The sequence below is a fragment of the Amia ocellicauda genome, chromosome 7, assembly GCF_036373705.1.
Source record: "Amia ocellicauda isolate fAmiCal2 chromosome 7, fAmiCal2.hap1, whole genome shotgun sequence".
NCBI classification, from domain to species: Eukaryota; Metazoa; Chordata; class Actinopteri; order Amiiformes; family Amiidae; genus Amia; species Amia ocellicauda.
In genome coordinates, this window is record NC_089856.1 from 27760017 (window position 1) to 27779205 (window position 19189).

The window sequence follows — 19189 nt, forward strand, 5'->3', positions numbered from 1 at the left end:
TTGTGAAACAGACAAGAAATAAGACAAAAAAACAGAAAACTTGAGTGTGTATAACTGTTCACCCCCCCAAAGTCAATACTTTGTAGAGCCACCTTTTGCAGCAATTACAGCTGCAAGTCTCTTGGGGTACGTCTCTATAAGCTTGGCACATCTAGCCACTGAGATTTTTGCCCATTCAGGCAAAACTGCTCCAGCTCCTTCAAGTTGGATGGGTTCTGCTGGTGTACAGCAATTTTTTAAGTCATACCACAGATTCTCAATTGGATTGAGGTCTGGGCTTTGACTAGGCCATTCCAAGACATTTAAATGTTTCCCCTTAAACCACTCGAGTGTTGCTTTAGCAGTATGCTTAGGGTCTTTGTCCTGCTGGAAGTTGAACCTCTGTCCCAGTCCCAAATCTCTGGAAGACTGAAACAGGTTTCCCTCAAGAATTTCCCTGTATTTAGCGCCATCCATCATTCCTTCAATTCTGATGGTGTTCTCGGGGTAATGAAAAGCGTTGGGTTTGCGCCAGACATAGCGACTTCCTTGCTGGCCAAAAAGCTCAATTTTAGTCTCATCTGACCTTCTTCCATACGTTTGGGGAGTCTCCCACATGCCTTTTGGCAAACAGCAAACGTGTTTGCTTACTTTTTTTCTTTAAACAATGGCTTTTTTCTGGCCACTCTTCTGTAAAGCCCAGCTCTGTGGAGTGTACAGCTTAAAGTGGTCAAATGGACAGATACTCCAATCTCCACTGTGGAGCTTTGCAGCTCCTTCAGGGTTATGTTTGTTGCCTTGCTGATTAATGCCCTCCTTGCTTGGTCCGTGGGTTTTGGTGGGTGGCCCTCTCTTGCCAGGTTTGTTATGGTGCCATATTCTTTCCATTTTTTTAATAATGGATTTAATGGTGCTCTGTGGGATGTTCAAAGTTTCAGATATTTTTTTTATAACCCAACCGTGATTTGTCATTCTCCACACCTTTGTCCCTGACCTGTTTGGAGAGCTCCTTGGTCTTCATGGTGCTGCTTATTTGGTGGTACCCCTTGCTTAATGGTGTTGCAGACTCTGGGGCCTTTCAGAACAAGTGTATATATACTGAGATCATGTGACAGATCATGTGACACTTAGATTGCACACAGGTGGACTTTATTTAACTAACTTATGTGACTTCTGAAGGTAATTGGTTGCACCAGATCTTATTTAGGGGCTTCATAGCAAAGGTGGTGAATACATATGCACGCACCACTTTTCCATTTTTTATTTTTTAGAATTTTGTATAACAAGTAATTTTTTTCATTTCACTCCACCAATTTGGACTATTTTGTGTATGTCCATTACATGAAATCCCCCCAAAAAATCAATTTAAATTACAGGTTGTAATGCAACAAAATAGGAAAAATGTCAAGGGGGGTGAATACTTTCGCAAGGCACTGTATATGAGCAATTTCACACAGAAACAGAACAATATGAATGTTCTATACATTAGAGGAAACTATATGATAGTGTTAAGTGCTGGTCTAGCTTATATTTGCATTTTACAGGCGGCAGGTTCTCTCAGGTACTCAAGACCTGCTCAGTGCTCAATACTGCCGATCCAACAGTGGCAACATCTGCAGGCAGCACAGCACAGCTGCATTTGTATAAAAAATGTATTTAAAAATGCCCTCGAAAGTGTAACTTATTTAATGCGTATGTTAAACGTATTGCAATACGAATCATAGCCAAAACACGATGTAGGGTTTGAAATCGTCTTATAAATATAATGTATAGTTTCAGTTTTATCCAAAATTGTCTGAGAGATACGTTTTCACTCATTTTCTTTTAGATGTTTTATTGTGATCTGAACTTGCATGTCATTTGGAGACAGTTTTTGTTTGCTGATATCCAGTCAACATCTTCAGTGAATATTTACTGTTTTTTCTTTATTTTAATTCCTATAGTGAATTTTGAAAAGCGATTTAATTAACTTTTCAGTAAAAATGCACCTCTATGCCATAGTATACAGTAATCTTCAGTCATGACGAAAATAAACAATCAAAACCATGGATACTCAAAATGCAGCACAGTTTTCAAAAATATTTTCTATCGGTTATGAGTGTTTTAGTAAAACACGTTTATCGGTTTATAAGCGCTGTGTTTCTCAGTGGGTGTGGGTGTTTCACCGCGGTGCTCAGCAGTGTGCTAAGAATCACTGTGGAGTCGGAAGCTTCCAGCGAAAACTAAAGCACGACTGTAAAACCAAATAAACATTTATTTATTTATTGTCTGAAGTCTGACGAAGGATTTCATGGTAATTTGAAAAAAATATTTTGCCAATAGTTTGAGAAAATACATCGGTGCATTTTCAGTGGAATACAGATACAGATATTTCGGTGCTCCGATACAGTGCATCCAGAAAGTATTCACAGCGCTTCACTTTTTCCAAATTTTGTTATGTTACAGCCTTATTCCAAAATGGATTAAATTCATTATTTTCCTCAAAATTCTACAAACAATACCCCATAATGACAATGTGAAAGAAGTTTGTTTGAAATCTTTGCAAATGTATTAAAAATAAAAAACAAAAAAAGCACATGTACATAAGTATTCACAGCCTTTGACATGACACTCAAAATTGAGCTCAGGTGCATCCTGTTTCCACTGATCATCCTTGAGATGTTTCTACAACTTGATTGGAGTCCACCTGTGGTAAATTCAGTTGACTGGACATGATTTGGAAAGACACATACCGGTCTATATAAGGTCCCACAGTTAACAGTGCATGTCAGAGCACAAACCAAGCCATGAAGTCCAAGGAATTGTCTGTAGACCTCTGAGACAGGATCGTATTGAGGCACAGATCTGGGGAAGGGTACAGAAAAATGTCTGCAGCATTGAAGGTCCCAATGAGCACAGTGGCCTCCATCATCTGTAAATGGAAGAAGTTTGGAACCGCCAGGACTCTTCCTAGAGCTGGCCGCCCAGACAAACTGAGTGATCGGGGGAGAAAGACCTTAGTCAGGGAGGTGACCAAGAACCCGATGGTCACTGACAAAGCTCCAGCGTGTCTCTGTGGAGAGAGGAGAACCTTCCAGAAGAACAACCATCTCTGCAGCACTCCACCAATCAGGCCTGTATGGCAGAGTGGCCAGACGGAAGCCACTACTCAGTAAAAGGCACATGACAGCCCGTCTGGAGTTTGACATAAGGCACCTGAAGGACTCTCAGACCAAGAGAAACAAAATTCTCTGGTCTGATGAAACAAAGATTGATCCTTGGCCTGAATGGCAAGCATCATGTCTGGAGGAAACCAGGCACCGCTCATCACCTGGCCAATACCATCCCTACAGTGAAGCATGGTGGTGGCAGCTGGGGATGTTTTTCAGCGGCAGGAACTGGGAGACTAGTCAGGATCGAGGGAAAGATGAATACAGTAATGTACAGAGACATCCTTGATAAAAACCTGCTCCAGAGCGCTTTGGACCTCAGACTGGGGCGAAGGTTCATCTTCCAACAGGACAACGACCCTAAGCACACAGCCAAGATAACAAAGGAGTGGCTACAGGACAACTCTGTGAATGTCTTTGAGTGGCCCAGCCAGAGCCCAGACTTGAACCCGATTGAACATCTCTGGAGAGATCTGAAAATGGCTGTGCACCGACATTCCCCATCCAACCTGATGGAGCTTGAGAGGTCCTGCAAAGAAGAATGGGAGAAACTGCCCAAAAATAGGTGTGCCAAGCTTGTAGCATCATCCTCAAAAAGATGTACATGTGCTTTTTTTGTTTTTTATTTTTAATAAATTTAATAAATAAAAAAGATTTCAAACAAACTTCTTTCACGTTGTCATTATGGGGTATTGTTTGTAGAATTTCGAGGAAAATAATTAATTCATTTTGGAATAAGGCTGTAACATAAAATGTGGAAAAAGTGAAGCGCTGTGAATACTTTCCGGATGCACTGTATATCTGTCGGGCCCTAGCACTAACTATGCATTGGGAGGCCAGTGTCCACTTGATCTTGAATTCTCCTGGGAAAGAAAACAAACAAACAAACAAACAAACAAATCAATCCCAAAAGCCTAACAATATATTTTGCCTATATCTAAAACTCTCACTCCCCACACCCCCTCTTTCTTGTTTGCAGTGAGCTGAGTAAGATTGGAATCTCACTGGCTGGCCATCAGAAGAAGATCTTCTCCAGCATACAGGGTCTGCAGACACAAGGGACTCATGTGCAAGTATAACACTGCTGCTGTGCTACGGTCCCCATGAACCAGAAAAAGACTGATTTCAACAAGTTGCCCATTATTCTGAGTCAACAGCTTCACCATTCAAACTGTTCTGGATGTAACTTGTCGTAAGCACCCTGGCTTCCGTCCGTGTACTTAGAGCTACAGAAACAAAAGGAAAAGAGGTTGATCTACATTAGGTCACTCTGAAGGCATCTAAGAAAAATAAATAAATATATATATACAAAACAAATCACTGTTGGTGGAAATTAGTGTACAGTAGAATGTGCATCAAAAATGCCTTTTTTTTATGTTTTGATTTCTGAACAAGCAGTACTGAGGTCAGTAGATCTCTGCCCATATCTTGGCATATGAGACTGTTTACAGGAGCAGCTCCCATGGCATTCCAGAACTGAATGACATTCCATCAGCTCATCTGATTTTAAAAGGTCCTACTCTGGGACATGTAAACAATGTTTTTAGGGGCTACCATGAAATTAAAGAGTTGTCCTCTAATACACAAGGAATTTTTGGCATTGTGAAATGGATGTATATGATGAAAATAAGCTACTTGAGAGGGTCAGAATGCTAGATAATATACACATTTTACTGTTAAACATTTACAAATCTGGTCATGCAGTAAAATGAGTAAACACCCCCCCAGATAAACCACATTTTAGATTTCTGAGTTGCACATTTAATAGATTGTTATTTTTAGTTTCATTCCTCCCCCAAACTGTTACAATGAGCTGAAACCACAACATAGTTGTCAGAAATCAGTGTAAGTGTTTCTCACTCTGAAATCTCCAGCTGTTCATGAGCCAGTTATCTTCACTTATGGAACGAACAAACAAACAAACAAAAATCGATGACACAGTATAAAACCAAAATGCTCTATGCTCCTTAGCTGTGTTTAAAGATGCATTCCACTGATAATATTCAATATTCACTTCTTTGAAACTGCAAATATATGTGGGAGGAGGGACAAATCTGTTTCGAATGGTTTGATGCATTATAAAATATTGCTAGGTATTAAAAGAAAGATTTCATAAACTGACAAACACAGTAAATAATACATATTTTATTTTGTACCATGAAGTGTTCTGTTGCGAATGAAGGGAAAATCTGCCAAGTGATGCCTGTTTTATACTCAGTGGAGTAATTTGTGACTGCCAAACGGCAATCTTAATGCTCCACGGCAGTCCTGCTACAGAAGGACTTGCTTGTTATTTTGATATAATGAAACAGAAATATGTTTAAAGGTAGGCGGTTTCTCTGGATCACTACCTAGTCTCTTGTGGGCATGTACAGATGCAGTGTGCTGAACTGTGAAACACCTAATGGAAAAATTCTCATGAAATGAATGGCAAATTAAACCTTGATTGTAAAATACTAAAATGGCTGTGTAAGTGTATTAATACAAATGCTTGGCTGCCTTAAATCCCATGCAGAAAACAACTGCAATTAAGACAATGCCTTATAATTGTATCTCACAGTACAAAGCACAGACTATTTCAGAATTAGCAGAGAAAAAAGAAAAATAGGCTCATAGGTTACCCAGCACCTAAGAAGCCCAAACAGTATGTCCAGCATATTAGATCTCACCTGAAAAAGGCTCACTATATCTATTGATAGGTCAACTGAGAAAGATTATTTTTATTTTCGGTTTGATTTATTTTTGTTTCAGTTCCTCACTGTATGAAGTCCCATGATAAAGACAAAAATTGCAATGCCTTAGAAAATTGATATTTATCCCACCAATGTGTGCAAGGGTTGACTGAACACATCATGCAGTACATTTAGATTGGGATTGTGTGTGAATCCAAAGTCTAAATTCAATACTGTACCTATTGTGTTAAAACATTGTCCATTACAGTACAAGTACAACCAAGATATTTCCCTCTGTCTTCTAGGTGCTTCTGTAGATGCTGACAAAGAATCAAATGGTGTGCTTTCCTTTTTATAACACAATTAACTGACTTAAAAAAACAAATGTACCATATTGTAAAAAGAATGTACAGTTATTGATTTAAAACTATAGAATGTTTATAATGTACTTTTATTTAGAAGAAATAAAATGTAGATTTGATTTAAAGCAAGACAATAAAGAAAATATTAATTGTGGAAGATTGCTGATGATGAATGTAGTATGGATAGCAGGCTTCGTCTTTGCCAGTTAATTCGGAGAAATTAGTCAACCAAACTGCCTGCAATTAATGTGCTTTATTTAAAAGGCTACAACACTTTCTTTGTTTCATTTATCTGATGTGGCATTATAAATTGTGTATAAATAACATTCATCAATAAGTCTTAAAAAATGTGAGACACCCATCTCAACCATAATTGGTTGTACTGATACACATCTCGCTTTCATGTCATTCTGACTGCAAACAGAACCCCTATGTCAGACACATCCAGCTTTACATGCTTTCACAAAGCAATTACAAGGATTACAATTACATTAATGCTGGGCTATGCTCAACTAAATCTGATGAACCCTGTCTGCGGCACTCAAATGCGACTTTCATCCGGCAATTTGTGGCCAGTTGTGCACTTCTTTCTTTTTTGCACAATAGGTGGTTTTCTAAAATGAGAGCATCAGATTTAAGGGGAAACTAAATAATAAAAATTATAAGCAAAATGTTATATTAAAAATACATTAACATATTTTACAGCTGGATTCTGTATTACTTTTTTCTAAAAGGCATTTCCAAATTAAACCTGGTATATGTAACTTAAAAACTTGATTTATAGTCTTAAAGGTGCAGAATAAAATTACGCAATTGAAAAAATGAGTTTTAAAATCCCAGTTTAATTGTGTAATCTACAGTAAATGTAGACAAGACTAGATAATACAAACCACTATTAATTGTATACACAAATGTCTCAAATATTACACACTTTCTCTACAGTCTGTCAGGTCAGTGAGTCCCTAGCTGTGAATCTGAGGCTTGATTTATGCATCAGAAATGTATTTACCTGTATATATATTTTTTTTTGGGGGGGGATTACAGACCAACACTTCACCTGTAAACTAACCATGTGTTCTCTCTCGTCTAGTAATAAAATAAGAATGTTTTCTGCAGTGGTAATATGATCATGGCATTCACCTCCTATCCCAGTTTTGAAGAGGAAGGAAAAGACTAGCAGCCCTAAAGCTTCATCATAGCAACATGTTCTTAGAATGAGCAGCAGGCCTTCCAATTCACTTTTCTGAGAAGTTATAATGTACTGACTGGTATAATGTCTGAACCGTGTCCCTCAATACATAAAACAAGTCAGGTTTTAACTGATCGGAGTAGCTGTAGTAAGTAAATGTCTCTAAAGCAGACATGACATCTGTTTAATTTAATCTTATGAAAGATTAAACATTGGTTCTCCACCACAATTCTTCATCCAGACTTTGCATATTCATCTTCTACACCACTGCATTAGCAATTGTCTGAAAGTTATACAGGTAATAACATATTTATATGAATATGAAATCCATAGAAAACATTGTGTAGTTCTGCCTTAGAAGGTTTCATCTGCCTTAGATGTATTGTAGAGAATTGTCTAGTAGTGTCATTCAATACAAATGCATATCAAAATGCTTAACAAAATCTTTAACTGCGGCTAATGGAAGCAGATTTTAAAGATGCACAACAGCTGCAGACTCTGGTTGCTAATGTTTTACTGAGCCAAAGGTGTGAAAATCTTCAATCACAATAATGACACCCTGTGGCAAGAATGTCTTGGCTGCCTAGGCAGACAGAGGGTTAAATGGCAGTGAAAGAATCGGCACTCAATACTACAGCTCTCGCTCTCCACAGATCGATGAAACACAGGGACGAAACCAACTGCACCCGAAACATCACTCTCTTCCACAATCATATGGCTATATCTGAACTTCAAGGATGTAGAAATAAGTCAGCAAACACACTACAGTACATTCTGTGCCATAGCTGAAACGCAAACAAAAGGTTGTATAAAATTTGTTATCATTAGAAGGTTGGTCACTTAGTTAAGTGCAGTATGTGCAATTTTATTTTGTAATTTTTGGTAAATAAATCTTGCCTAAAATTGTCTGTAGCTTTAAATAAAGAAAAACAATGAAAACCCCTGGGCTTGGTACTGCCATTTCTGTAAAGGCTTTCTGCTCATTATTTGTGCGTTTGAGTTTGTTTCCCTGTTCTTTTGTACCCTGTGGCCATTTGTTTATCCGTGCAGGCTTGTATGAGCTTGTAAAAGGTGTGTGCGTTTTGAACTTCATGTTGCTGTAATAAATATGCTAATATTTCTAATTTCTCACCTGAAGGCTTTGTGTCTCACTTTTTCTTTCAGTACAGGGAAAAGTTGAAGTGCTTTCAAACAGACTATTCACGTTTATTTAATCTAATATAGAGTAAAAGTTTACCAAGTTAATTAAGTTATTGAAAAATGATCAAATTATGGAGGTGGTGTGTGTGTGTAGGAGGGGATCAAAACACTATTTATATTAAGAGGCTTCATTCTACTCAGATTCTACAGTATTGCTGGAAGATTGACGTGATTTGCCTGCTTAATTGAGATCATGCCCCATTGATTTAGGGTGACCAATAAAAGTTACTGGATTAGGTTTCCAATTTTTGAAGACTGCTGTAGTAGTTTCTACAAACAAGAAAATAAGAAAACAGACAGTGATAAATAGACAGTTTAACTTATAAAGGCCTCATCTGAACTAATTTGTTATAAAACTGATACATTCTATATGTGTGTGTGTGCGTACAATTCAGGTTTCCTGTGGTTTTAGAATTCGTATTTAAAACTCAACACTCTTCAGATGTGGAGCTCATTATTTTGTAGCTCTGAGGGAAGTTTCTCCATCCAGCATGATCTCACACCTTATTTTTCAAGTGAGCTGTTCTTAATTAAACCAAAATACATTTCTCTCTTTTATTGTCATAATCTTTTGTATTTTTATGTTTGCAGTAACCTTGCAATATTTGTTTTGTGTTTTTGTTGGCTCGACGATCAGAGCTGCATATTTCTGCTATTGCGGAGGTTTAACTTGCTGATTAAAATTACAATCTGTCATCGTGAAGAAAACATACAAAGTTTTATACATACAGTTTTTGTTTTTTTACATAAGCTCAAAACTGAAGAATATGTTACTGCTTATTTATTTAAACTTACAATGCATAACAGGATTATACTGTAGCTCTATCAAAACATACCATCGTATAGGAATAAGAAAGGATATATAATGAATGTCGTACTGTACCAACATGTTTTAAAATTAAATGAACAAAACACTGTATGGATACAAAAATACATTCTCTCTGATTAATCACTTTTAAATCAAAGGCGGATCCTTGCCGATGCTTGTGAGATGTATCTGTTGACTCTAGGAGCTTCAGAAAATCCTCAGTGACGACCCCTGTATTAAACTGGTGACAACATAAGCCCCATTCTAAGCGCTTTCCATTGCAAAGGCATGGCACAGCTAAAAAGAGACATAAGAGCCTGCCTGGGGGATTCACTTTATAATTAATTTGTTATTGATAACACACTTCAAATCTGGGAGAGCTCGGCACATTTTCCAGTTGGGAATCGTCGAGGTGCCCAAGTCTGATGAGCTGAGCCCAAGCGTTCAGTTCCTTCAATAGACTGTTAACTTGCTGTGGCACGGTGTGTAAATCTGAATTCTCCCTGACTGCCTGTGCTCTGCAAACCTGAACCCAGTTGAGAACGTCATGTTCTTAAACAGTACGACTGCTCCACCAAACCCTGTGGCATGTGAATTACTTATTGGGTTTTTGATTGATTGCTGATAAAACAATAAAAAAATAAACCATATACACCCAATTATTATACCAATAACATAACCTAACCCTTGCAATGTTTTAAGAAACCCCATCCAATGACATATCTTCAATTTCAATAGAAAATCTGTCCTAACCCTAAAAAACAAACTAAAACAAAAACTACTGAAAACAATACAAACCTATAAACCCAACTGCTGACATTCCCACACAGTTTTCTTTCATACTAAAATTCCTCTTCATAGAGAAGGCTGTTTGCAATGTAATTAAAAAAAAACATTACACCTGAAGGAAGAAGGTATTGTGAACTGTGGTTTCCATTTGTAATAAAGTCCTTCTTAATGACCTGATTCTGTACTTGATCTGCCACATGCCTCCACTAAAGAAAAACTACAGGAGCATGTCATCTAGAGCTGAAGTCATAGCTGTTGTAAATACAGGCACTGCTACATCCATTTAGCAATTCAAATCCTAATTAAGAAAAAAAAAAAAACACTTGTTTCATGGATTAAACTAAAACAGGAAAAACATTTAAAATAAAGATGTCAAAACAACCTTAATGGTCATACTGATAACAATAGCCTATTACTATGTGTGTTATAAAATATACTGAGGCATCATTGATGTAAGCATTCTGAAGAATACTAAGATTGTATCACCCTAAGGAGTTCTTCTTTAAAGAACATCAGATAAAACCTTTGAAATGTAATATATTTTTCATACATTTCCTTACTTGCATGCTGGCTCTAAAAAGTATTACTAAACAGGCTGTGTAATGTTGGAAAAGCAGCAAAGAATCACAAATTGGCTGGAATGAAAACTGAAGATTTTTATTTGAGCAAGGGTATTTATTTATTTATTGCAATTCTAGGATATACTACAATATTATGGCAATTACATGCAATTATTTCAATGTCCAGAATCAATCAGACCCTGTACAAAGAAAATTTAATTATTATAAGAATACCTGTAATGGATATTATTTCGCAGTCTCCGTCTGAATTAATACCACACTGAAAATTATTACAAAACAAATCTAAAATGACTACACTGAGATTGAAATGGTCTGAAGGTGTTACAAGACTGTATCGGGAAGAGGACTTTTGGACAAGATATAGCTGTAGTTTGCGGTATATCTATAAAGGGGAGTTAGCCAATTAACTAAGAGCTTTAAAGTCAATGTTACACCAAAAGAAATCATGCACTACTTTCTTTTACCACTTTCTTCCCAGGGAATACTGACATTGATCGCCAACTTACATTTGAACACCATACTAAAAACATATCCATCTGAGTCTGCCATAAAACACTGAAGAGAAAAATAGAGACCTTCAGGACATACTTAGTGTTCTTACTCTGCCATCTACACTGTGCAAGCTCACCTAATGAGTTCCACTGTAAGCAAGATTTAGTATAGGTTCAGTATTAATATTGTAGACTCCCTACCTCTTAAATATTATATATTATTATTAATAATATACTTTGGGGGTTGATTTTATGATTAACTTCAAATGTACCATATTTGTACTTTTTTTTTTTAAGTAAAATTCATCCCATTACATTCTTTTCAATCCTTCTCTTTGATCATATCTGGGCTGCTTTCTTTAACCACCCTCTTACATCCAATTAGCAGTTCGTAGAACCTGGCTGGGCTTGTCGTCCTCACTGCTTTAAGTAATGTGATGGTCCCTTGTGCTAATGTTTCATCATCTCTGAGGGAGGAAGGTCAATCCCCCAGTGCTTTGCTTAACCTTTACAATGTAATGCTGTCAAGTCATGATTTTGCAGTCTATACAATCTCCATTAAAGCAAGTCTTTTCTCATTTTGTTTGTGGGCTCTTTTTCTTTTTCTTAAACAGGTAACACCTAATTCTCTCTTCTATAGAACATATTACCATTCCGCAGAAGTAGACGCAGGCTAACAATTAGAAATGCAACCCCTTCATCACAATCATTACATCAGAATTGGCCTATGAACCACTTCCACCACCATATCATTAAGGCTCATCAGCGATTACAGAAATAGGATGTTAGTGCTAGTTGTTAATCTATGTCATATGAAAGAAAAATTGGTGGCAAAATTACTTGATTAGCAAAATGACCAACTCCTTTGATTGCTTCACAAAATTCATTATTACCTTTAGTGCTGAAGGCATAATTTGCTTAATCACAAATGGACGGTCTATCCCTGGGTGGCAAGAGCCTTTTTTGTCCTTTTTCAGAATCATCAATCGCATAATGTAATTATGTATTCTTAATTCTTCGTCGCTATTGTTCATATTTGCAGGTGTAATAACTGTATGTGTGAGCACCTTATTTAGCCAGGCTAAGAGTGATTGAAATTGTCAATATGAGATTCTACTACAGTCATATACAGTGAGGGAAAAAAGTATTTGATCCCCTGCTGATTTTGTACGTTTGCCCACTGACAAAGAAATGATCAGTCTATAATTTTAATGGTAGGTGTATTTTAATAGTGAGAGACAGAATAACAACAAAAAAATCCAGAAAAACGCATTTCAAAAAAGTTATAAATTGATTTGCATGTTAATGAGGGAAATAAGTATTTGATCCCCTATCAATCAGCAAGATTTCTGGCTCCCAGGTGTCTTTTATACAGGTAACAAGATGAGATTAGGAGCACTGTCTTAAAGGGAGTGCTCCTAATCTCAGCTTGTTACCTGTATAAAAGACACCTGTCCACAGAAGCAATCAATCAATCAGATTCCAAACGCTCCACCATGGCCAAGACCAAAGATCTGTCCAAGGATGTCAGGGACAAGATTGTAGACCTACACAAGGCTGGAATGGGCTACTAGACCATCGCCAAGCAGCTTGGTGAGAAGGTGACAACAGTTGATGCAATTATTCGCAAATGGAAGAAACACAAAATAACTGTCAGTCTCCCTCGGTCTGGGGCTCCATGCAAGATCTCACCTCGTGGAGTTTCAATGATCATGAGAACGGTGAGGAATAAGCCCAGAACTACACGGGAGGATCTTGTTAATGATCTCAAGGCAGCTGGGACCATAGTCAACAAGAAAACAATTGGTAACACACTACGCCGTGAAGGACTGAAATCCTGCAGCGCCCGCAAGGTCCCCCTACTCAAGAAAGCACAAGTACAGGCCCGTCTGAAGTTTGCCAATGAACATCTGAATGATTCAGAGGAGAACTGGGTAGAAGTGTTGTGGTCAGATGAGACCAAAATCGAGCTCTTTGGCATCAACTCAACTCGCCATGTTTGGAGGAGGAATGACCCCAAGAACACCATCCCCACCGTCAAACATGGAGGTGGAAACATTATGCTTTGGGGGTGTTTTTCTGCTAAGGGGACAGGACAACTGCACCGCATCAAAGGGACGATGGATGGGGCCATGTACCATCAAATCTTGGGTGAGAACCTCCTTCCCTCAGCCAGGGCTTTGAAAATGGGTCGTGGATGGGTATTCCAGCATGACAATGACCCAAAACCCACAGCCAAGGCAACAAAGGAGTGGCTCAAGAAGAAGCACATTAAGGTCCTGGAGTGGCCTAGCCAGTCTCCAGACATTAATCCCATAGAAAATCTGTGGAGGGAGCTGAAGGTTCGAGTTGCCAAACGTCAGCCTCAAAACCTTAATGACTTGGAGAGGATCTGCAAAGAGGAGTGGGACAAAATCCCTCCTGAGATGTGTGCAAACCTGGTGGCCAACTACAAGATAAGTCTGACCTCTGTGATTGCCAACAAGGGTTTTGCCACCAAGTACTAAGTCGAAGGGGTCAAATACTTATTTCCCTCATTAACATGCAAATCAATGTATAACTTTTTTGAAATGCGTTTTTCTGGATTTTTTTGTTGTTATTCTGTCTCTCACTGTTAAAATACACCTACCATTAAAATTATAGACTGATCATTTCTTTGTCAGTGGGCAAACGTACAAAATCAGCAGGGGATCAAATACTTTTTTCCCTCACTGTACATCTATTGAGCCAATTTCCAACAGGGTATGGTGACTAAGAGAAAGTGTGGACTTTTTTTTTTCTCTCCCCCTTTCCCTTCACGTGCTCCAAATTCAAAAGGTCACAGCTGATCTATGGTATGATGGGCTCCTGTTTTCTTTTAATGCCTGCTGCACCCTCATTATGGGACACCCGAGCCCTCCATCGAATGTCTGCCAAAGTGAATAAAAAGGGCAATTAGCCCAGGGGCTCTGGGGGAGGAACAGCTGACTGAAAAAAGGGATTCCTTTTGTGTGTGTGTGTGTGTGTGTGTGTGTGTGTGTGTGTTTGTGTCTCCAAGGCCATTCTCTCAGCACACAGCAAATCAACAAAGACACTAAAGTGTTTATCTTTACCTGTTATATTTAGGGGACCTCGTAATCTGAATGAAATGAGAGGAGCTATGCAGTTATGTTTGTATTTTTTAAAGATTTGATGCATGTTTCACTTGCAGAAAGAATTCCACAGATCATTTTGTATTGTTAAAACTAGTATTTAATTGACTGAGTTGAAATGGCCATAACTTATCCCAGTAGATACAGAGTATATATCCAACAAACCAAAACAAAGTAGGAAACAACCATATGCTTGTGCTGGAAACTGTGATTTAATGGAAAGGAATGGAATGTGAATTATATATAGTATGTATACTGTAAGAAATCCAATTTGTAAGAAATCCACAGGACCACAGTGAATCAATACGATGTCTATTAGATAATGATAATAAAATAATATAAAGAAACCAGTGACAGAGGCATAGAGGATCCCTGAACCGTCGCTGAGTCCGAGGATCCTCTGTATCTCTGTCACCTGTTTCTCTATATTATTTAATTACCATTATCTAATAGACATTGTATTGATTCACTGTGGTCCTGTGGATTTCTAACAAACTGAATTTCTTACAATACAGTATTGATTGAAAAACATTTTGCTTCTGGAATCTGAAAAACATTAGAACACCATACTCAGCCCCCACCCAAAAAAGAAAAAATATAGTGTGTGTGGACCTAGGTGTTTTGGGCAGAAGGAATTGTTCTACAGGTATTTACAGAAGGGAATTCCAGTTTTGCAATGAGGTTCATACAAAATCTGATTTGCACCTACCAGGAGAAAAACAATAGCATAACATTTTTAAACCCTTGGGGCAATATTTAATCTTATCTGATTCTGCCTAATTAGGGATGGCATTTGCAATCTGGCAAGCGCTCCTACCCCATGCAGATCAGGCGCTTCTCAATAGCAGTCTTGACTTTCCTGAAGACAGGCAGTTACCGGGCTTGCCATGACTTTCACAGAGTTAAAGGTTTGCCAAATTCCACGGCGGATTTGGCTGTTTTACAGCAAAAGAAGAACCAATCTTCAGATCTCCTAAACGTCAGCAAGTAAATGCAAACCAGACCACCAGTGTTGAGTTGGCAGTTGGGGAAATGTGCACTAACTGTGTGCGGAAAGCAAGTCCCAAGGTTAATGGAGGGGAAGCTTCATTACTGTACTCAAATTCCTTGGGGTTTCACAAACAAAATATGCTGTCATTTCCCGATCCACTCAATTTAATACAATCAGCCCTCTTGCTGGTTTATTATACTTTTCTCCTCAAGAATTAAAGCCTGAGTACCAGTGTTCTGAAGATGAACAAAATGCACTCATAATTGCAATCTTCGCGTTTAAAGAGATTACCTTGATCTCCATTCTCATCCAAAACTGAAAAACATATCTGTTGGGACAGGCCTTTCATGGCTACTTATTTCCTTCTGCTAAATATTAATGGTACACAGTCTCAGTTTTCCATGGTGTATTTGGTTTATTCGTCTATCCATTAATATGGCTTGCTGCATCCAGCTTCATCATTGCTTTGGTTTACTGATGCTCAAAGCCTGTTGTTCAGCATCACAAACCACATGAACATGAACAATGCTCAACAAAGAACTGCACTATTTTACATTCTGTTCACAGACATGCAGAATTACAGCTTGCATGTGAACCCTGTGAATCACAACATGTGAACCCTGCCGCATTGTTACACTAGCAGGTTAAAAAACTGAGAGGTTTGTGAAGAAACCATAACACACACACACACCCACCTTATATATATTTAACCTTATAGGTAACTATATCCTCAACATTTTGGGGGTGACAGACAAATACTTAAAAGGCAGTAGGTCAAAATGTATTTAACATTGTATTTAACATGGCAGGACCCATGCTGGCCTTGACTGCTGCAACAATTGTGACAGAGGAAGTTGTGTGCAGCTGGAGACGTTCATCTCTCATTCCTCAATTGCCATTCCAGTTCATCCCAGAGGTGTTTCATGGGGCTGTGGCCAGAATTTAGTAGATCATTAAATATTGTCAATGCTATTGTCCTTGAACCACCTATACTGTGAGTGAACTGGGGTTGGCTGATAGGTGCCCAAATAAATTGCCATCAATGATGAATTTACAATGTTGTAATAATAATAATTACTATACATTATACTAGGGGTAATGAAGAACTACAGAAAAACATCTCTTCCTGGTACAAGTCCCCTGGTATAGCATTGAAGTCCATTGGTCCCAATACTTTTGGCAATACATTCTATATATGGTATGCAAGTTTGAACACAATTAAAACCATGAACATATTTATCAGAAAAAAAGCACACACACTATAATCAAATTGCCATGAAGGATGCCAATGTCCTATTTACCATATACCAGTGCGTCCCAAACTGTTTCCCAATGCAGCCTGGCTATTTGTGGTATTAAAGTAACATGGACCACCACACTATGAACTATATAGCTAACACATGTGTGGTCCATGTGGTGGTCCATGTTCCATTCCATTTAAAACATGTACAATGGGATTTTGTTTTACTACCAATACAAATGCAACAACAATACAGTATTAAAGCAATACTCTTTAAGCATTTTGAATTATTTTCTAAATATTTTGATTCTAGATATTTGTGGATTTGAGATGAATATGATAAGATGCAATGCTAAACTCTGCTAAGGCCCGCTGCTTGGGAACTGGTATATACAGTATATTTACTATATACTATATGTATATAGTATTTCTGGAAATAATGCATTAATTTAATCCTTCCAATGACACTCTTCCCTCTGGGAAAAAAAAAGAAAGATCTCCTTTTAACAGTTTTTTATTTATTTTTCTAATAGGAATTTATACTGCCTGGCTAGCATTTCCTGTTTAAATTCTGTATTGGTTATCAAAGTTCCGTATTCAATTTCAAACTGAATGCACGGATTCAAATTATATTACATGCATGGTTCAGATCATACTTGCTTTAATCAGCTGCAGCTCCAATGCACAGAAAAAAATGCTTTCACATTTTCAACACATTTAAAAATGTAACAATAGAGGAAGGTGAATATCTAATCTTCAGTAAAGAAAGATACAATTGAACAATAGTTCTTACAAAGCTATATAAGTTTTTAAGATTGAGTGCTACACGGAGATTCAATTAATACTAGTGTATATACACATAACATATGATAGGTCAATGGAGCGTTAGACACAGTAATATCAGGACCCCTTAAGAGCCCAAATTAAATATAAATGCAAGTAGCTTATTCCTTTAATAAATACAAATATAAATGTATTTTTCATTTTTTCTATAATTTTAATGTGTTTGTTTTAGCCAGCAATCTACTTTCCTTCCTTAATGACAGCCGTAGGGCAATAAGTTGGTGTGCTCAACAGTGTGTAACTGTACAGTCATTACTGAACTCTGCTGTAAGAATGCTTACATTATCAACCAACCTCAGCAAGATTTAATTTAGCAGTGCTCAGAATAATAAACTTCAAACAACTTTACATCACAGAAACTTTTTCACTCAATAGGTATTGTGATCTTGGGTGTGTACAGTACCGATTCAAGAATCAATGCTATATTCAGTAAGGTACGGTGGCTTTTTAGAAGCCAACTAAGAAATATTTTCAAAACTGGCAAGTTGCAAATATTAATAATTCTAATAATCTACTTAATGACGAGAGAAAAATAGAGATTATATGTAGACAGAATTGTGTGGAGCAGACTCTTGTGTTATGTCCTAAATCAGACTACTGACAACATACAGACAGAGGTGTAAAAAGTAGTCAGAAGTCATACTTGAGTAAAAGTAAAAATAGTCTATCAAAAACTTACTCCAGTAAAAGTAAAAAGTCTCCCATTCAAACAGTACTAAAAACAGAGTAAAAGTAAAAAAAGTAGCTACTTTCAAGAGTACTCAAGTACCAAAAGTAAAAGTAAATTGTAATTTTAGTAATAATGTGAAAGTGCATGTGTTTGTGTGTGAGCCTTATGAAAGAGGGCACGAAAGAGATTCATTTGATGTTTTAATCCATTTTATTTTCCATAAATTATCAAGGTATTTGTATGGTTTGTATGGTTCCTACGGCTCACTGATTGGCTCACTACAGCGCTGCTCATTATGCTACAGCGTGATTGGTCAAAAGTATCTAGCAAACCTGAAACATGTTAATTCCACATAGATATCCATCAATAAGTCCTCTCCGAATGTAATAACAGTAACGGAGTCGTCTGTGGGAAATGTAGTGGAACAAGAAGTACATTATTTTGTTCATAAATGTAGTGGAGTAAAAGTAAAAGTAGCCACAAATAAAAAATACTTAAGTAAAGTACAAATACTCGAAAAACGTACTTAAGTACAGGAACAAAATATTTGTACTTCGTTACTTTACACCCCTGCATACAGAAGCAAAGTTTCTCAATCTACAGAAAGTATGAAAGACAACACAAAGCTGAGGTGTTCAACTACTAGCCTTCAACCTTGAACCACTGCAACTATGCAGGTTGTGGAGGACTCAAAAAACATACAATGTTTTTGCACTTCTATGCCATCCTTCACCCTGTACTGACCTCTGCCAAAGGTGAAGAACAATTTAACGGAATCAAGGTGGATAAATACAACTGAGAAAAGAATTTGCACCACCATCAGACATATTTACACAGCTTGGGAGATTTGTAAAGATTACTTCCTTCTTGCCCTGCAATTTTACAAGCTAGCCATTCTATCTACTGACTTGAACAACCCATTGAGCTTCTGTTATAAACTACAAAGAAACTGAGTCAGCCTATATAATCATAGTATACAGTTACTAAAAGTATAGTTCTTCAGAAAACCATATAAGGTAGAGTCTACTAGAATAAAAATAAAAAAACGTATTTAATGCACATATAAAACTAATTACCTACACTATTGCATACAT

At 37.4% G+C, this 19189-nt stretch overlaps 1 protein-coding gene across 1 annotated transcript in view; it reads left to right on the forward strand.

The window, feature by feature from the left end:
• Positions 1–8488, forward strand: part of epha4b (eph receptor A4b) — a 110352-nt gene extending 101864 nt beyond the window's left edge. Inside the window, exon 17 of the mRNA XM_066708978.1 lies at positions 4108–8488. Coding sequence (XP_066565075.1) covers positions 4108–4207 — 100 coding nt within the window. The 3' untranslated portion in view covers positions 4208–8488. The remainder of the gene's footprint in view (positions 1–4107) is intronic.
• Positions 8489–19189: the final 10701 nt, after the last annotated feature.